Raw genomic sequence first — 16,811 nt, 5'->3', positions numbered from 1 at the left:
CTACGGTTCTGTGTGGACTATCGAGGACTCAATTCGGTCACGAAGACTGACGTGCAACCCATCCCCAGAGCTGATGAGCTCATCGATCGGTTGGGGGCTGCCCGGTACCTCAGTACGTTTGACTTAACGTCTGGGTACTGGCAGGTCACCTTAACTGATGGGGCCAAGGAGAGGTCAGCGTTTTCAACCCCAGATGGGCACTACCAATTCCGGGCCATGCCCTTCGGGATGAAAAACACCCCTGCCACCTTTCAGAGGTTGGTAAACCAGGTGTTGCTTGGACTGGACGCGTTCAGTGCCGCCTACCTGGACGACATCACAGTGTTCAGCGGTACGTGGGAAGAACACTTGCGACACCTGTGGGAAGGGTTGGCGGCTCTGCGCAAGGCAGGCCTCACGATCAAGGCAAGCAAGTGCCAGATCGGGCAGGGTTCGGTGGTGTATTTGGGACACCAAGTTGGGAGCGGCCAGGTGGCGCCCCTTCAACCCAAAATTCAGACCATCCTGGCTTGGGAAGCCCCCAAGACCCAAACGGAGGTGAGGGCCTTCCTCGGACTCACCGGGTACTACAGGAGGTTCATCAAGGGATGCGGCACCATCGTTGCCCCCTTGACAGAGCTGACTTCGAAGAAGCAGCCCCGGAAAGTGATCTGGACTGACGCCTGTCAGGTAGCATTCGACACCCTGAAGATGGCCATGTGTACGGCGCCCGTGCTCCTGGCTCCTGATTTCTCCAAAGAGTTCTTAGTGCAGACAGACGCTTCAGAGCATGGGGTAGGGACTGTCCTTTCACAGACGACTGAGAAGGGCTGGGATCAACCTGTGGCCTTCATTAGTCGGAGGTTACTTCCACAGCAACAGAAGTGGAGTGCGATCGAGAGAGAAGCTTTTGCTGTGGTCTGGCCCCTGAAGAAGCTAAGACCCTACTTGTTTGGGTCTCACTTCCGAGTTCAGACAGACCACAGGCCCCTCAGATGGTTGATGCAAATGAGGGGTGAGAACCCGAAACTGTTGAGGTGGTCCATTTCTCTACAGAGTATGGACTTCATGGTGGAACACCGCCCTGGCATAGACCACGCCAATGCTGACGGTCTGTCAAGGTTTTTCCACCTTAGTGATGAGGAACTCCCTGGGAATGGGTAGTTCTCCTCACGTTTCAGCTGGAGGGGACACGTGTTAGACCTGGCACCTTAGCGTGAGTCTCCCTTCCACTTTTTGCTGATGTGCCTCAGATGTTTTGCTGGTGTTCGATGCTCAGGGCACTGCGCCACGGCCAATCCGTGCCGCAGTGCATGTGCTCCCAATGTAAAAGTGTATATGTAATAGATTTCCACGATTGGCGGATTTGGTTTCCGGTTTTCCCCAGTAAAGTGGACGAGGAGTGCCGGGGCTTATAGATACAAATGCCACTAGTGGGCCTGCAGCGCTGGTTGCGCCACCCACAGAAGCGGCCTCGTAAAATATGTCTTGGGTCCGCCATTGCAGACCCCGCGTACGGTCTCGTACTGTCACGCTGGCTGTGCAAGTGCCCACACTTGCCAGTCCCTGAACCTTCCCTAACCTTCATATCAGTCACCCCTATGGTAGGCCTACGGGCAGGGTGCATTGTAAGCGTAAGGTAGGACAAGCCTAGAGTGTGGCATGTCCTAGTAGTGAATTACCGCCCTTTTCGTTCTTCACTATTGAAGGGCTACCGGTTCTCTTAGGCCAAGATGAGCTGTCGGAACTATTACACGCTATAGTCCCGGCAGGCTCAGGGAACACGGTAGCACGTCGAGTTTAGTATGCCTGAACTCAGAATAATAAAATACTTCCTTTAGTAAGGTTTATTTTAATATCCTGTGTTTGCAAATGCTACTTTTAGAAAGTTAGCCTTTGCTGGCCTAACTGTTTCAGCCCGCCTCTGACAGGATGTGTATCTGCTGTCTGGGTTTGTGTGAGTGACAGGGCTGGGAGATTCCCGGGGACAGTCTGGGGCTCCAGGTGGTGAATAGGGTGCTTACTCCAGGATGGGTGGGCGGAGTAGTCCTTGACTCTGAATAGGGTTGTGCTCCACCACCACAATGCTGGCTCCACCTCCTGCGGAGCGTCTGATGTCTCTTCCCTGCACCCTGAAAGAAGTTGGCAGCGTCCTGTTAACAGAGTACTCCAAAACCGGGTTGAACTAGTCTCAGGCCCCCTGGCCGGCAAAGACAAAAGAAACGCAGTATAAATATAGGAGCTCCGCTCCTTACAAATCAGATCCAGTTTTGACCACGACGAACCTCTGCCTGACTGGAAGGACCCAGAGAAGCTGAAGGACGGAAACCAGTCTGTATCCTGTAAGACTGGCCTGCAGTGGTGCCTAGCTGAGAACGGAGAGGAAAGGACCAGAGAGGGCTTTGTAGACTTGTGCCTGAAATGATCTCCAAGGGCTTGATCGAGAGCTTGCCCCCTGAACGGAACCCAAGGACCATTGGGTTCTATTCTGCTTGTGCCCGTCTGCTGTTGGGCCTTAGTTCTTATTCCGTCGCCAGAGTTGCGACTCGGGTGCCTTCGCCCCCTCCCAGGTCGTGACAGTTTGGAGCCTGGTCGCCCCACCGCAGAGAGCCCAGCTCATCCCGGAGTCGCTCTCCGCTACAGTGCCGGGCCGCCCGCTCTCCTGTCACCTCGCCGCTAATGGAGCCCGTTGTGCGCCTCTCATCTTCTCCAGCCGGAATCTGCACGGAGAGCATTCCATAGCCTCGGACGGTCCGTACGTCGTAACGTACCAGACTGTCTCGCTTTGCCCTCCTGCATACCAAGGCTCGTGCCGCACCTCAAGAAAGGCCTCCCCGTGCAATGGTACCGGAAGCCTGGTGCTGCACCCGTCTGCCCGAGAAAGCGAGACCCCTCACAGATCCAGGAGTACGACCCGGCGTGCTAAGAAGTAGTACGTCCCGCAGGCCTGAACGACGCCTCGCCCCGGGAGCTGCATCGACCCCGGATCGCCGCAAACCTCCACAGTCCTGCTCCCCTGCCTCGCGCCTCGAGGGGGATCGAGTCGGAGAGATCCTCTGGAGAACCGTTGGCCTCGTCTCGGGTCCGCCCTCACCAGTAGCCGCGCCTGAAATGCCTCGGACTTCCACAAGCAAGGTACACTTGAACTCCGTCTCGAGTTCATATCGGATCCAGGGTCCACAACGTTCCTATTTCCCTGTCATCGTACCTTGCTGAACAACGAACATTTAAAGACTATCTTGCTATTGTAATTTGGTGGCCTCAAATCGTTAAACGTTATATGGTCTTGTGATAATCCTGCTTGAATCAATCTTTTATATAAAGTATACGTATTTTTGATACAACCATACGACTGGTCAGGAGCTCTACACGGTAAGACTGAAGCTCAGTACGTTTCTCACCCACAATTGCTGTTCTGGATACTGTCTGCAAATACCCACATATAGGATATGCATGCAAAGGCAGGGTCTGTGGAGCTTATACCTATGAGGATGTTATATATTTAACTCAAAGACAATACTCACAGTGAACACGAAATACTGTCTAGGTAGTCAGCTGGGCCCACGGATCCTGGTGATCAAACAGGAACACGCAAGGCTGTAATAGCAAGGGGGTAGAACTAAAAACAAACACAATAGACAAGGAGCTACCAAGGAGGAGTACTTAACAGGAAAGGAAGGAAATCACATGGCACACTTGGCAGAAAGCAGGTAACAAACATACAAGGCAACAGAAGCAAGAAAGCAGCAATATAAAGGCAGCAAACTAGGAACTGGAACCAAGGAAATGGGAAGAAAGGCAGGGACTGGAAAAGGAAATACAGAAGGGGAGGCTACAAGGGTATACTAGAATAGTGCAGGTTCAGGAATCAAGAAAACAAAGTAGCATAGAAGGCAGTGTTGGGGCAGGAATAAGAATTGAGCTAAGAGGGCGGCAACTGAAACTGCAAGTAAACCTGCTCCTGCACCGGCATTTACTGTGAGTAAGAACAAACGTGCTGCACTGTTGAATAAGGTAGGGGGTTTGGGTTGTGTTTTTCCTGACGTTTCCCCTACCCTTATTCATCCTGGTTTGAACTGCATGAGTCCAAAATCTAATAGAGGGAGAAGAAAGGGGTTGGTGGGTGCTAAGGAGGGTCCAGTTTTTTCAGATATACACTGAGGAGTACTCAAGTGGCCAATCTTGAGGTAGTAGAAGCAGTGGTAACCTCAAGTAAAGCAGATTCCGGAACGACAGCAGAAGGAGTTCAGGGATTAGAGGCAACCAAAAAGCAGCTAAGATAACAGGGGAATGGGGGGGTCAAGGGAACAGAGACAGGGGCAGCACCACAGAATAATTCAATAAAGAAACAGGACACGCGTTGAGCGTAAAATTAAGGTTACACCATCACTAAGAACTTACTTTAAAATTTTACCGAAGACTATTATTCTAAGTGACAGTCTTCAGTCAAGGATGGATGAGCACCCGCTTGAAAGTAGGGATAATCGGATGTCTCAGCCCTCTGCCTCTGCCTCTCCCTCTCCCTCTGTCTCTATCTTGGCCCCCATTACGGTTTCTAATCATGCCCCAAGTATGGGAGACTGGTCTAAAGATGTTTCTCCGAATCGCTATCAGGTTTTGGCCATAGAACCAGCTCCAGACGATGATGTCTTAGGCTCGGGCCTAGCTAAGGACCCTGTAACTCACGAGGAAGAAGATACAGCTATTAAGCCAACTAGTACAGAGCAGCATTTCCATTGAGACACTCTTCCGAAAGATGATATGTCTATTGTAAATCTCCTTACAACTCTTACGACAGAAATAAAAAATCGTCTTAACCAGAAAGACATTAGAGGTGTTTGTGACAATTTGGAGAAAAAGTTTGATGACCTAAGTTCAAGAACAGTGATCCTGGAAGGGGAAGTAAAGATTCTTAAAGAAACAGTAGAGAGTAATGCAGCCGAACTAGAGGTCCTAAAAAAGAGAGCTAGAGAACAACAGGAGAGGTTAGAAAGGTTAGAACATTTTCAGAGAAGAAATAATCTGAAGTTTTTGAAGATACCAGAAGGCAGAGAAGGAGAGGACATTAAAACCTTTACTGTTCACCTGATTAAAAAAGAGCTACTGATTGAGGAATCGGAGGAGGAGATAAGCAAAGACATACAGATAATACACAGGGACCCCTATAGGCCTAACCCAAATAGGGCCAAACCCAGGAGGATTTTGGTAAATTTCGTGACGTACGTCCTCAAGGAGAAGATTCTGTCTCGTGCCCTGTCAAAAAAGGGGATGGAGATAGATGGAGTTGGATTTTAAATTAGATCTGATATTTCGAGCAAAACTGCTAATAGGCAATGGGAGCTGGGCAAGAGAATTGAACCTCTTAGGAAGCTCGGTGCATCAGTGCAGCTAAAATTTCCAGCGATGTTAAAGATAATGTTTAACAACAAGGTGCACTCTTTCCGTTTTGTTGAAGAAGTGGATAGGTTCTTGGAGGGTATGCAGTCAGGGTCCCTGTAAGGAGCATAATCCCAGAAAAGGAAAAAAATAAATTATTTTTAAAAAAAAGTGACTCTTTGTACAGCTTTATTTTAAATCTGCTTTTCTTTTCTTCTCTTACTTTGATATAGTGTTTTGTTTGCTTTCACTTTGGTCGCAACTCTGAGGGAAGGGTTTCTATAAGCCTTCCTATGTTGGAAAGTCAGGGGAGGGTTTATCTGGGAGGTGGGAGGTTCTTATATAGTGAGGCACAGGGTAGGGAGCATCGCAGGAAAAAATAAAAAAATTCCTCATTTGCCAGATTAATATTTTAGTTCCAAGCTAGCGTTTGATTCAGCATGAAATTCCAAGATATTGTCCAAGATAGTAGTTAACGAGATAAGAATAATCTCCTGGAATGTGAACAGGTAGCGGGTCAGGGCAAGACGAGGGGCTGTCGGACACAAATTATTATTTTGCAGGTTGAGAGTCATGATTTTTTTTAAGTTAAAAAATGGATCTCCAGTGCACAAAGCAGGTGGCGGTGACTAAGGGGGTTGCAATGTTGATAAAAAAAGGGATGGACATCACAGTAGAGGGTCAAGTGTCAACTATCTCGGGAAGGTGGCTGATAGCCAAGTTAAGGATTTTCGGGCATAAGTACACATTATTCGGCTATTATGGCCCAAATCAAGATGATACTGGTCCCCTTGAAGATTTATATGCGGAGCTACTAAACTTTCCTGATCCGCTCATCATGGCAGGGGATTTTAATGCTGTGATTGATCATAAGATGGATAGATCATCAAACAGTAGAGCAGCAGTAAATCCAAAAATATCGGCATTGGTACATCACATGATTAACCCCTTCCGCGCTCATGACGAGCTCAGCTCGTCATGAGTTATGACGCTCGTACGCTCATGACGAGCTGAGCTCGTCATGTAACGCGGCTTTTGAAAAAACGCAGCGCGCAGCGGGAAAACCGCAAGCGCGCATGCGGTTAAACAATTGGGCCTGTGTGATATCTGGTGATAGAGAGCGGGCCCTTGTAGAAATTATACATTTCATAATAAGAAATACAACCATCATTCCAGGATCGAATATTTTTTAATTGATAATAGGTTAAAAGACCTGGTTGGAGATATCCAACATATAGGGGTACACCTGTCAGATCATTCAGCTATAATGCTAGGTATAAACCTGGGCCAGGAAAGATCTCAGTATAGATGGACATTGGAACGTTCTATCCTGCTTGATCCACAGGCTATTAGTATATTGAAACTAGAGACAGTGGAGTTTTTTTATAATAACCGGGGCTCCTTTTCGCTGGGAATAGTCTGGGATTCCTACAAGGCCTTTCTGAGAGGCAGACTAGGCTCTTTGGGAGCAGCTAGAAGAAGAGTATATCATCAGAAGTATGACGGTACAATGCGTGCTTTTACAAAGCGTACCGTTACGACGCAGGTTTTACAACGCAAGTCGTTACAACGACTTGCGTTGGGGGGTGCTGGATAGTAAACAGTTTAATTTACTATTCCAACTCCAGTCCCCGTGGATAGTAGGGAAGGTGTTGGATAGTAAATTAAACTATTACCTATCCTAGAGTGCCCTCCAGCCAAAGTCGTTGTAATGACTTTCGTTGTTAAACCTGCGTCGTAATGGTACTTCGTTGTAAAAGTTCCGTTGTAAAGGACGTTCCCCGAAGATTCTAGGCTTAGAGGAACAAATCCGGGTCTTGGAGATTAGTCTGATATCTGTAGAGGATCAGGGACAATAGGATCCCAGGCTATCTGAGATCGAGTCATTAAAAACAACTTTATCTGCCACTATTCAAGCAAGGGTTAGGGAGAGATGGGAAACAAGTCGCTTAGAGCATTTTGAGTATGGGGAGGGAGCTAGTAAGCTATTAGCCTGGAAAGTTAAGAGCGATCAGGTTAAAAATACAATTAAAGAGATCAGGTGTGAACAAACTGGAGATTTATTATCGGATAACCAGGCGATTGAAAAGGCATTCTATAAGCATTATGAAGATGTTTATAAGTAGGATCTAGTGCATAGCTTTCCAAACTTTTCATGTTGGTGACACACCTGTTAGTCAATCTTCATCTTGCGACACGGTAACGCGAGCAAGCGCAGCTCGCAAGCCCAAACCACCTAAAGGTGGTTAGGGAGGGGGGGTGTCTCCCCCGAGAAAAATTTGAAAAAATAGTGGGCAAATGGTGGATTTTCAAGCAAATTTGAGAAAGCAGGAAGGTTAATTAAGCAATTGTGAATCTGTTCTTAGGAAGACAGTGACTGGCAAAAGTGGGTGTAAGCAAGGTTAGGTTTGTGCCTGAAACAAGAATATAATCATGCACACATTGACACATGCCCCAGTGATTTACGGCACAAATAGGGGGGGTGCATGCACTGCCAACCCTTTCAACCATGCACAAAGTCCGCCTGCTGCCTTGCTGAATATGAGTCACCTGTAACCCTTCGAATCGCCAAAATAAAAAAATACATTAACATGAAAAAGTCAATCTTAGAAAACATGTTTCACCTATAGCCCATTTAAAATAATTTCATGCATACTGTACCACAGAAGTGGGTACCTGGAGTATGTAAACGTGTCTCTCATATCTCCCCCTCATACTCTGCTTACAGTGCTGGAGTTTGTAAATGTCTCCCATACCATCCCCTCATACTCTGCCACAAACATGCATAAATATACAGACAAAGGATGACTGACACATGTTCAAAAAACAAACATACAATCACATGCATAGAAATAGGTGACATTTCCAGACTCGAGCACACACTCTCTCACACACAGAGATGACCAAAAAAAGCGACGGCTTGGTGAACACAAATTCTCAGACAAGCGCATACACAAAAGCTTGCACTCTCCTAGACACATAGGGCAATTTACTAACAAACACACAATGCTCAAATGAGACAAACTCTCTCGGAGCACCCCAAAACATAACCGGAAGCACCTGCACATTTGACAGTAAACCCTCAAGTAACTGAAACCATGTCTGCCCTGCTAGATGTTTCAAATACAACTGGCTTTAAACTCGCACACAATTGTGAAAAAACATGCAAAACAAATGCAGAAACCCTCACAGGCAGACAAACACACTCGACAACTTGCACACAGAAAAAGCTTCGGAAACAAAAATAACAGGAAGGCAAATAAATGCAGGTTGAAAAGCCTAAACATGAATGTAACCAGGCATGGTTCCAGGAGCACACAGTACAAAAAGAGAGGTCCGGGCCAACAAATGGATGGCAACATGACCTGGGAGGCAGCTCTAAGATGCTGTGTACTATAGATGGCTGAATCTGTGTAATACCACGGTAGTGACATTATTGGAGGACTGTAATATCCCCTTGCACATGTTTTTTTTCTTCTCCCTCCTTGTTTTCTTCTCTGTATAGTTCTTTGTAATTCTAAAAACGTGTAACTTGGAGACCTAACCTCAGAATGCTGAACTTGAAAACCATGAGGCCTGCTGCACTAGGCAGCAGGAGGCCTGCTGAGCAGTGAAAGGATTAAACAGGAGCAAACAGTCAGAGGCAGGGGTCTTGTGCACGTAGAGTAGAGTCTGAGCCATGGGGTTAATAATGCCAAATCTGAGGTGTGCTGAACACAGAGTTTTAGGCCTGGGCGAACTGTATGCTGGTGGAAAGCCTGCTACACACAAACATCCATCCTCATGTACGCAGAGTCTGAGAGATGAGGTTTGAGGCATGCTATCCATGGACACAGAACACAAGCCTCCTTCCTGCATACAGCATTACGCACGGCTACACTGTGCACAAATACACAAGCCTCCTGCACGCACACAGCATTGCGCACAGCTACACCGTTCTCACAGACTCAAGCTTCCTGCACGCATACAGCATCACACGGCTGCAGACTCTGTGGTGCCTACTGCTACACATAGAACAAACTTGCATATAATACACAGACAGTAAGCAGGCCTGCTGCAAAAAGGCAGAGCAATGACTACTGGACAGTTTGAGGTCGTCTGCACACAGGGTAGAAGGGCTCACTGAAAAAGCCAAACTTTAAAACTCCAGCAAACAGAGCACATTAACAAACGCAGTGGGTCAGGTCAGGGAAGGAAAATGGAAACAAGCCAATTCTATTCCTTTATATCGCATATTTATTTGTCATTTGCACACAGTTGTTGCAGGTTTTATTGACCAAACAAAGTTTACTACTACTAAAAATTAGTGCATTTGCACTAAGACACAGAATAGGGGCAAATGCACACAGAACGCACATAAACATCGGGTGATACCCACAGAAAACCTTGCACACACAAATCAACACAGACAACTATGCACACAGGCCAACAGGTGTAACGGCATATGCAGATGTCTATGCATTCGCTGAAAACAAACACAAATACACACAGATAACACGTATGTCAGTACACATTGAGTCACTATCAACAGAAGTAGGATTGTACAGGATGGATGCACAGGTGGGGCTGAATAGCTACATGGAATACTTAGATGAAAGGGGTAGGGCTGCCTCAATGGATGGCTTAAGTGAGAGGGCTGATAAAAAGCATGGTGATGATGCGTAAAAGATATCGGTGTGCGTTTGGGAGGATGGGTGTGCTGAGGGGAGGGGGCAGACGTATGTAAAAGGGTGTGTGCATAGTTGAAGAAATAAATGCTCCACTCTAATAAATAAATGAAATGGCTAACCTAAATCGATGCTATTTCGAGTAAAATGTTTGCCCAAGACTGAATGAAATGCACACGCAATGGCAATCTGTGAAGATCATCTGGCCCCACCAAATGTCCTTTGCTTGTTTCACAGATCACTGGCATGTACAACCCTTCAGAGGTAATAATGCCTCTTTTGACCCCCAAGGCCTTTGTTAAGGCAATGGCAGCATTGTACTACCCCCACATAACGGCAGCCATACTATGCCCCTTGACCTCCTACCTGGGGCTGCCGAGCAAGCACTTCTGCTGCAACACTTTTGTGACTGCCACATAAGGCATCATGCACTCACGCCACGCCCTCTAAAATCATGGCATCCACTCAGTCACACAGACAAACACACACAAATGAGCACCCGTCACCTGCACAAAGGAGCGTATGTACAGACACAATTATGTGTCAAATAAACCCTGTCTTTATACAATACATGTGCAGTACATTAGTAACCACCGCGATATGGCTACTTTCACAATCGCACATAACTAAAACCATGGAGTGTGTAATTATCGTCACTCTACGGAAAGTTTTAAAATATCGAAAATGTACCTTACCTGTGCTTCTGGGCTCCTTGGTCACTGTGTCGCAAAGGGTACAAGGCCGTGCACGCAGCTCACGCTCGCATAACGCTTCTCCTTCCTCCGTGTCTGCCGTACTGTGTCACTGAAAGCAGAAGCCCAAGAGAGCATTCACCCTAATCAGCCCGCATTGTCGCGCGACACACCCAGGCATGGGAGGCGACACAGTGCTGTGTCGCGACACACACTTTGGAAAGCATTGATCTAGAGGTTACCCCGAAAGAAGTGCTTAGTTAGTTGGCACAAGACTCGTATGAGCAGCTTCCAACGGAAAAAACTGGCCATTTTAGTGGAGAGATTAGCACAAGGGAACTACTGAAAGCAATAGATGAGGGGAAGAAAGGAATGGCCCCGTGACCTGATGGTCTCTCTCATGAAGTTTATAGGGCCCTGGCGGATACCCTGGTACCAATTCTGCTACACATGTTTAATGCCATCTTTATGTCTAGTGTGAGTTTCCCGGATTCTTGGAAAGAGGCAACTATAACGTTAATCTTGAAACCTGGTAAATCCCCCAAAAATTGTGATTCATTCAGGCCAGTGTCACTTTTGAACTGCGACTATAAGCTATTTACAAAGATCATAGTAGAAAGGCTAAATGGGGTTATTCCCTTGGTTGTGCATGTAGATCAAAAGGGCGTTATCCGAGGGAGAATGCTTAAAGAATTGACATTTAATCTTATTGGGGCAATAGATGTGGCCACCACTTATAGCCTTCCTTTGGCGGTAATGGCACTGGATGCCACCAAGGCTTTCGACCGTGTTAATTGGGTCTTCTTAAAAATGGTAGTCAAATCTCTTAACCTGGGCCCCAATATAGGTAAAGTGCTGGAGGGTATATATGCTGCGCCTCTTGCTAGGATTTTAGTTAATGGAGCCCTGACAGAACCAGTTCAGATATCAAGGGGAACAAGGCAGGGCTGTCCTTTGTCCCCCCTTTTATTCGATCTGTATATAGAGCCACTAGCCAGACGGTTTAGGGTAATGCTGGAATTCGAGCTTTTAATTATAATGGCTGGAGCAAAAAGATTGGTCTATATGCAGACGATATCTTGGTCTTTACTAGTGAGGGACATAGTGCACTTGAGGCTGTTTTAACAACTACTACCGATTTTGGAAAAATCTCAGGGTATGAGATCAATAAGGAAAAAAACGAGATTATGATTTGGAATCTCACAGCAGTTGGAATAAGATGCACCAAGGAGATGAGATACCTCGGGGTGAGGATTACAGAGGATATTGCTAAGCTCACGGAATTACATTTTGAGAGAGTTAAGAAGGAAGTAGCTATCCTGTTGAAGAACTGGGCGCATCTCCCTCTGACCCTGTTTGGGCGAGTGAATCGTATTAAAATGGTAATCCTACCAAAGTTTACGTTCCTATTCGAGTCTATTCCTCTCCCCTTTTCTAAAGCTTGGTTTTTGAAACTCCAGGGCCAGATTAGCTCTTTCATTTGGGCCTCTAAGGGGCCAAGGATTTCTTGGAAGAAGTTGAGGAGGAGGTTGGAAAAGGGTGGCCTAGGGTTACCCGATTTGATGCTGTACTCCTGGTCTTTTATGTTAAAAAATGGAAGAATGCTTCTGCTTACACCTTCCAATTCAGAAGCAGGCAGGCTATTTGAGGTCCAGTTGAGAAGCCACAACTTAACGGAAGAAGGTTTTATGTTTATGTTATGGAGTTTAGACGTTGACACAAAGGGTACATTAATAACGAGGCATATGGGATTAGTCCATGAAATGTTAAATGGTGTGCACTCTGTGCGTCCTGCTATAGAGCAGAGCTTGGCTGGTGAGCACATCAAGCTTGAATCTCTCGGTGGTGTGAGGCATCAGAGACCAAGACAGAACTGGGTCATTTGTTAGAGGGGAAAGTGCAGGGTTGGATAATGTTGTCTTTAATTTTAGACCAAAGATAGATAGGCCAGAAATGTGTTTCTTGCCTTTCTTTAGCGAAAGGAAATCTTTTTATTATTAGTATCCCTTTGAATATAAGAATTCTAACTGCACCCTCAGGTCTTACCAATTTATAACTATATTCCTGCAAACTCATGCTCTATCATGAAATCTCTCCCACTGTTCATGCAAGCCCCTCTTGAATATGTCTTCCTGCAGGCAGTCAAGTAGGGCTGGTTCGTATCTTATCCAGAAAACACAAAATAAAATAGCGATGTTTAAGTCCAGTCAATGCTTACTTACGGGTACGTTCCTTCACCAGCCATAAATCAAGAGCACCGCCAGCAATGGTCTCGCTGACCACGGACATGCATCTTACAAACTTCCACAACAGTTTTATGTCACCCCACTACATGGGTCATGTTGCCATGGCTTTCTTACTGCACTAGGTCAGTGTGAGTGGGGTGGATCAGAGTCATTGTGATTGCCTCACAAACCGGACTCTAAGATCTGTTTACTTTTGTAGTTTCTGTTCCTTGCCTTGTGCCTAGCACCTCAACAGCGTGTTGGAGCCTGGGGTTGATTATGAGCTATCGGTAGGACAAGGGGTCAATCCTGTGATGTCATCAGCAAAGAGATCATAAAGTCGGGAGCACAAACACACCCTTTTTGATGAATTAACACGTATACGCTGTGTAAATGTTCTTATTGATGAGATTGTCTGTGGGTTGCACCCTCATTTATATCAGTTCTGTTTTGTCACTTTTCTAGAAGCCCTTCCTGACCCCAAGATAATTGGAGGGTTTGAGGTGGAAAAGAACTCTGTGAAATACATTGCATCGATCCAGGGCCCTAATGGCCACTTCTGTGGAGGGAGCCTCATCAACCCTCAATGGGTACTCACGGCTGCACACTGCTTCTATCCGTATGTAGACTTTAGACCTTATGGGTGGTGGAAGACAAAAAAACTAAAAATGAATGCAATATATTTTACTGTTCCAGAATCAACAGATTGACCATTCTGCTGGGAAAACATAACCTTTTTCTTCAAGAGCCGACCTCGCAGAAGTTCTCAGTAATAAAGGTTGCACTGCACCCACAATTCAACCAGAGCACGCTGAACTTTGATGCCATGCTCTTAAAGGTAAGCATGATTATTATTTTATTTAAATAAGAGTACAACCGTCTTGAAATTCTACTTGGGGAGTTCATATTCCTCCTGCAGTGGCATAACAATGAGGCCCCCTACAGAATGTGAAGAGGGGCCCACTGGTCTCCCATATCTTACAGATATTCATTGGGCTAGTGGTGGAATGCCCATTTGAAGGATTTAGGGGCCCTAAAGAGCTGGGGGCACCCCTGCTTTGCAGGGGCTGCGGCAGCTTGTGTTACGACTCTGTTCTCCTGATCTCTATATGGCACCAGTAGCTATTCCACTATTGAGAACATATGGGATTCTGTCTGGGTACGACTCTGAAACCCTCTTGTGTGCCTTTTCCGTTTTTCCATTGTTTTAACCAAGCAAAAATTCACTAGTGTACTTCACATAGTGGTGTAGTGCTCGATACACAGTTGTTCTTGTCATGGGATCCCACAGACCTGTTACCAATGCACCAAATTGAAGCATTTCATTCTAAACCAAGGGTGGGGGGTTTTAATGTATGGATTACGGACATTAACAGGTAAGTAAACATATAAATAAATACAACGAATTTCGTTGCGCGCACTGCATCGCATTTGTTGATGCAGTGCTCACAACGAAATTCGTTTTTATTTATTTATATGTTTACTTACCTGTTAAGTTCGTAATCCATACATTACAACTCCCCACCCTGCCCCTCCCTACGTCACCGCCCTGCAATTACGCCTACACCGGCCTTGGCTGCACAGTAGGACGAAGCAGTGCTACAGTGAAGAGAGCGGCTGTCAAGGGTGCCGAGGGGGGCACTGCCCTCCGCCATCTGCCACCTGTGGTGTTGGCAATCGTTTCAATTTCAAACGCGGCAGGAGCAGGAGCCGCGAGGGTGCCTCTGCAACGCGGCAGAGCCGCAAACACTTCCAGACGCGGCAGGAGCCGCGAGGGTGCTCTGCAACGCGGCGGGAGCCGCTATCATTGCCACCAGTCAATTTTCAGAGCAGCAGGAGCTGCTAAAACCTTTTTTTGGCATAAAAGGAAAATTCACGGGGGCAGTAGCAGGTGCAAGTTCTTTCGTCCGGTGCAGCAGGAGCTGGAGCTGGAAAAGCCGCTCGCAGCCGCGGACTTTCGTTGGGGGCAGATACGAGGACTCTGAGGACCAGGAGCCCTCGGGAAACACTCACCTGTGCCTGCTTGCCCCGCCTACAAGCGCCATAAGATGGCTCACGGATCCCGCATTGCGGTCGTGCGCGGGCGCACACCGGCGAAGCGCGAGCCAAGGGCGGGCCCATTGAAGCCCGTTCAAGAACGGAAGAGGACGGGCCGGGCTCCCCTTCTAACCTGTCGCATCCGAAAAGGTTAGTGCTTGTTTTTTGCTGTAATCTACGCTAGGCACTAGACCAGCGCCCGTCTCTATTATTTTTTGACCAATTACAGTGGCTGTGAGGCTATAAAGATGGCTCTTGGCGGAGGGGGAAAGGGGAAGAACCCACAAATGAGCAGCTCTGTCGCAGGCGCCTTAGACCAGTTCATAATAAGGGCAACCTCTGTATTGGCTCACGAAATCGCATTGACTGAGCGGAGTCTTTCCTTGGAGACAGTTCAATCTAAACGTTCATCCCTGGGAGGGCTGATGCATGCAAGGTCCCCGGAGAGTCTCGTGGATGGGATTACTGATATTCCAGTACGGGGGAGAATCACCGATCAGTCCCCGCACGCAACAATAACCACATCCGGGATTATCCTCAACAAGGAACAGCCAGCCAATTCCAAACTTGTGGTCCCAGAACAAACAGTCTCCGACTACTCCACTCGTTTGGGAGTATCGACAAGGTTGCTATGCAGTGCTAATTCGAAATCCACAGCCCGTGTGCCCGAACTTGCAGCAAAAAGAAAACGGGTTGGGGGATCACAAAGAAAGAAGAATGCGAAAACCCACAAACCCAACCCGATTGCCACCCCCCAGACCCCCTACTTTGTCGGCCTCCCCAGAGAGAAGGTCTTTTCACATGTCCGCAGGCTTAACATTGACAAATCTAGATAAGGTTCCAGTACCCCAAGGCGATGAGGACTTTTGGAACAAACTGGACGCGCTAATTGTTTCCTCATTGACTCCTATTACCGAGAGATTACACCTCATCGAAGAAAAATTGGCACACCTTTACTCACTTTTCTTAACAGACATTCGAATAGGGGACAAACCTCTGAGGTCACAAAGGGGACCCCTAGATTTAACTGAAAGTGCTTCTTGTAATCCTCGGATCATCACTCAGCAGCCAAGTGTGGGTCCGAGTTTGCCTTCTACTTCTGTCACTGGGACTGCTGTGAGTGGTATTACTGTGAATACCGGAAACATATAAAATGGGGGGGGTCCACTGACTATGCCTGTAGGTTTAGAGCCTCGCTCCCTAGAGGGAGCGTGCACACTTAATTTACCGCATCATGTTAAGGGTCCTGATGACCGTTTGTCCCATCTCACCCCTTGTGTAGCGACCCCTTCTTTACCATGCATTAATCTACCCCCCGCATCGATCCCATAAGTGGTTGTCCTGGTCAAAGTACTGGTGCTGGAACAGGGAGTTGTGGAGTCATATACTGAGTTAAAAAACAAATGTACGCATTGGTTGAATATGAACAAGCCTTTACAACCACAGGTGAAATACTATTTGCCCGAAGAGTTAGCTGGGTGGGTCAAGGCAGGAAATGTTTTGAGGGTGATTGCATTGTAATTCATTTCAGGGATAGGAGGGTGGTTGACCATATAGGTAATTGGCACTCTGGGAGGGGACCCATTGATATTCAGTCGCTACCTCTAGCCTTCTGTTACCCTTACCAACAAACCCACCAGCAACAAGTGAGAAGAGCCAGATCATGGGAAAGATGGTCCACCCCAACCCAGATGGTTAGCTTAAACTCCAGGCTTAACACCTTTAACACCTTCAATAGCTCAAACAAGCCCCTCTCCCTGTTAGTAACAGGTTCAGTGTTTTAGACCAGTTTGATTGACTCACCCAGGGATATAACTCCAACCGGAGGGCCTGTT

The 16,811-nt window shown here is 47.0% G+C and overlaps 1 protein-coding gene across 1 annotated transcript in view; it reads left to right on the top strand.

Annotated features, from left to right (window-relative positions):
• Positions 1-16,811, top strand: part of LOC144752525 (trypsin-3-like) — a 149,157-nt gene that overhangs the window by 75,516 nt on the left and 56,830 nt on the right. Inside the window, exons 3-4 of the mRNA XM_078640426.1 lie at positions 13,405-13,558; positions 13,636-13,777. Of these exons, the coding sequence (XP_078496552.1) occupies positions 13,405-13,558; positions 13,636-13,777 (296 nt within the window). The remainder of the gene's footprint in view (positions 1-13,404; positions 13,559-13,635; positions 13,778-16,811) is intronic.

This window comes from Lissotriton helveticus, chromosome 5_1 (assembly GCF_964261635.1).
Source record: "Lissotriton helveticus chromosome 5_1, aLisHel1.1, whole genome shotgun sequence".
NCBI lineage: Eukaryota > Metazoa > Chordata > Amphibia > Caudata > Salamandridae > Lissotriton > Lissotriton helveticus.
Note: the sequence above shows the minus strand (reverse complement) of the source record. Positions and strands in the feature narration are given on the sequence as shown.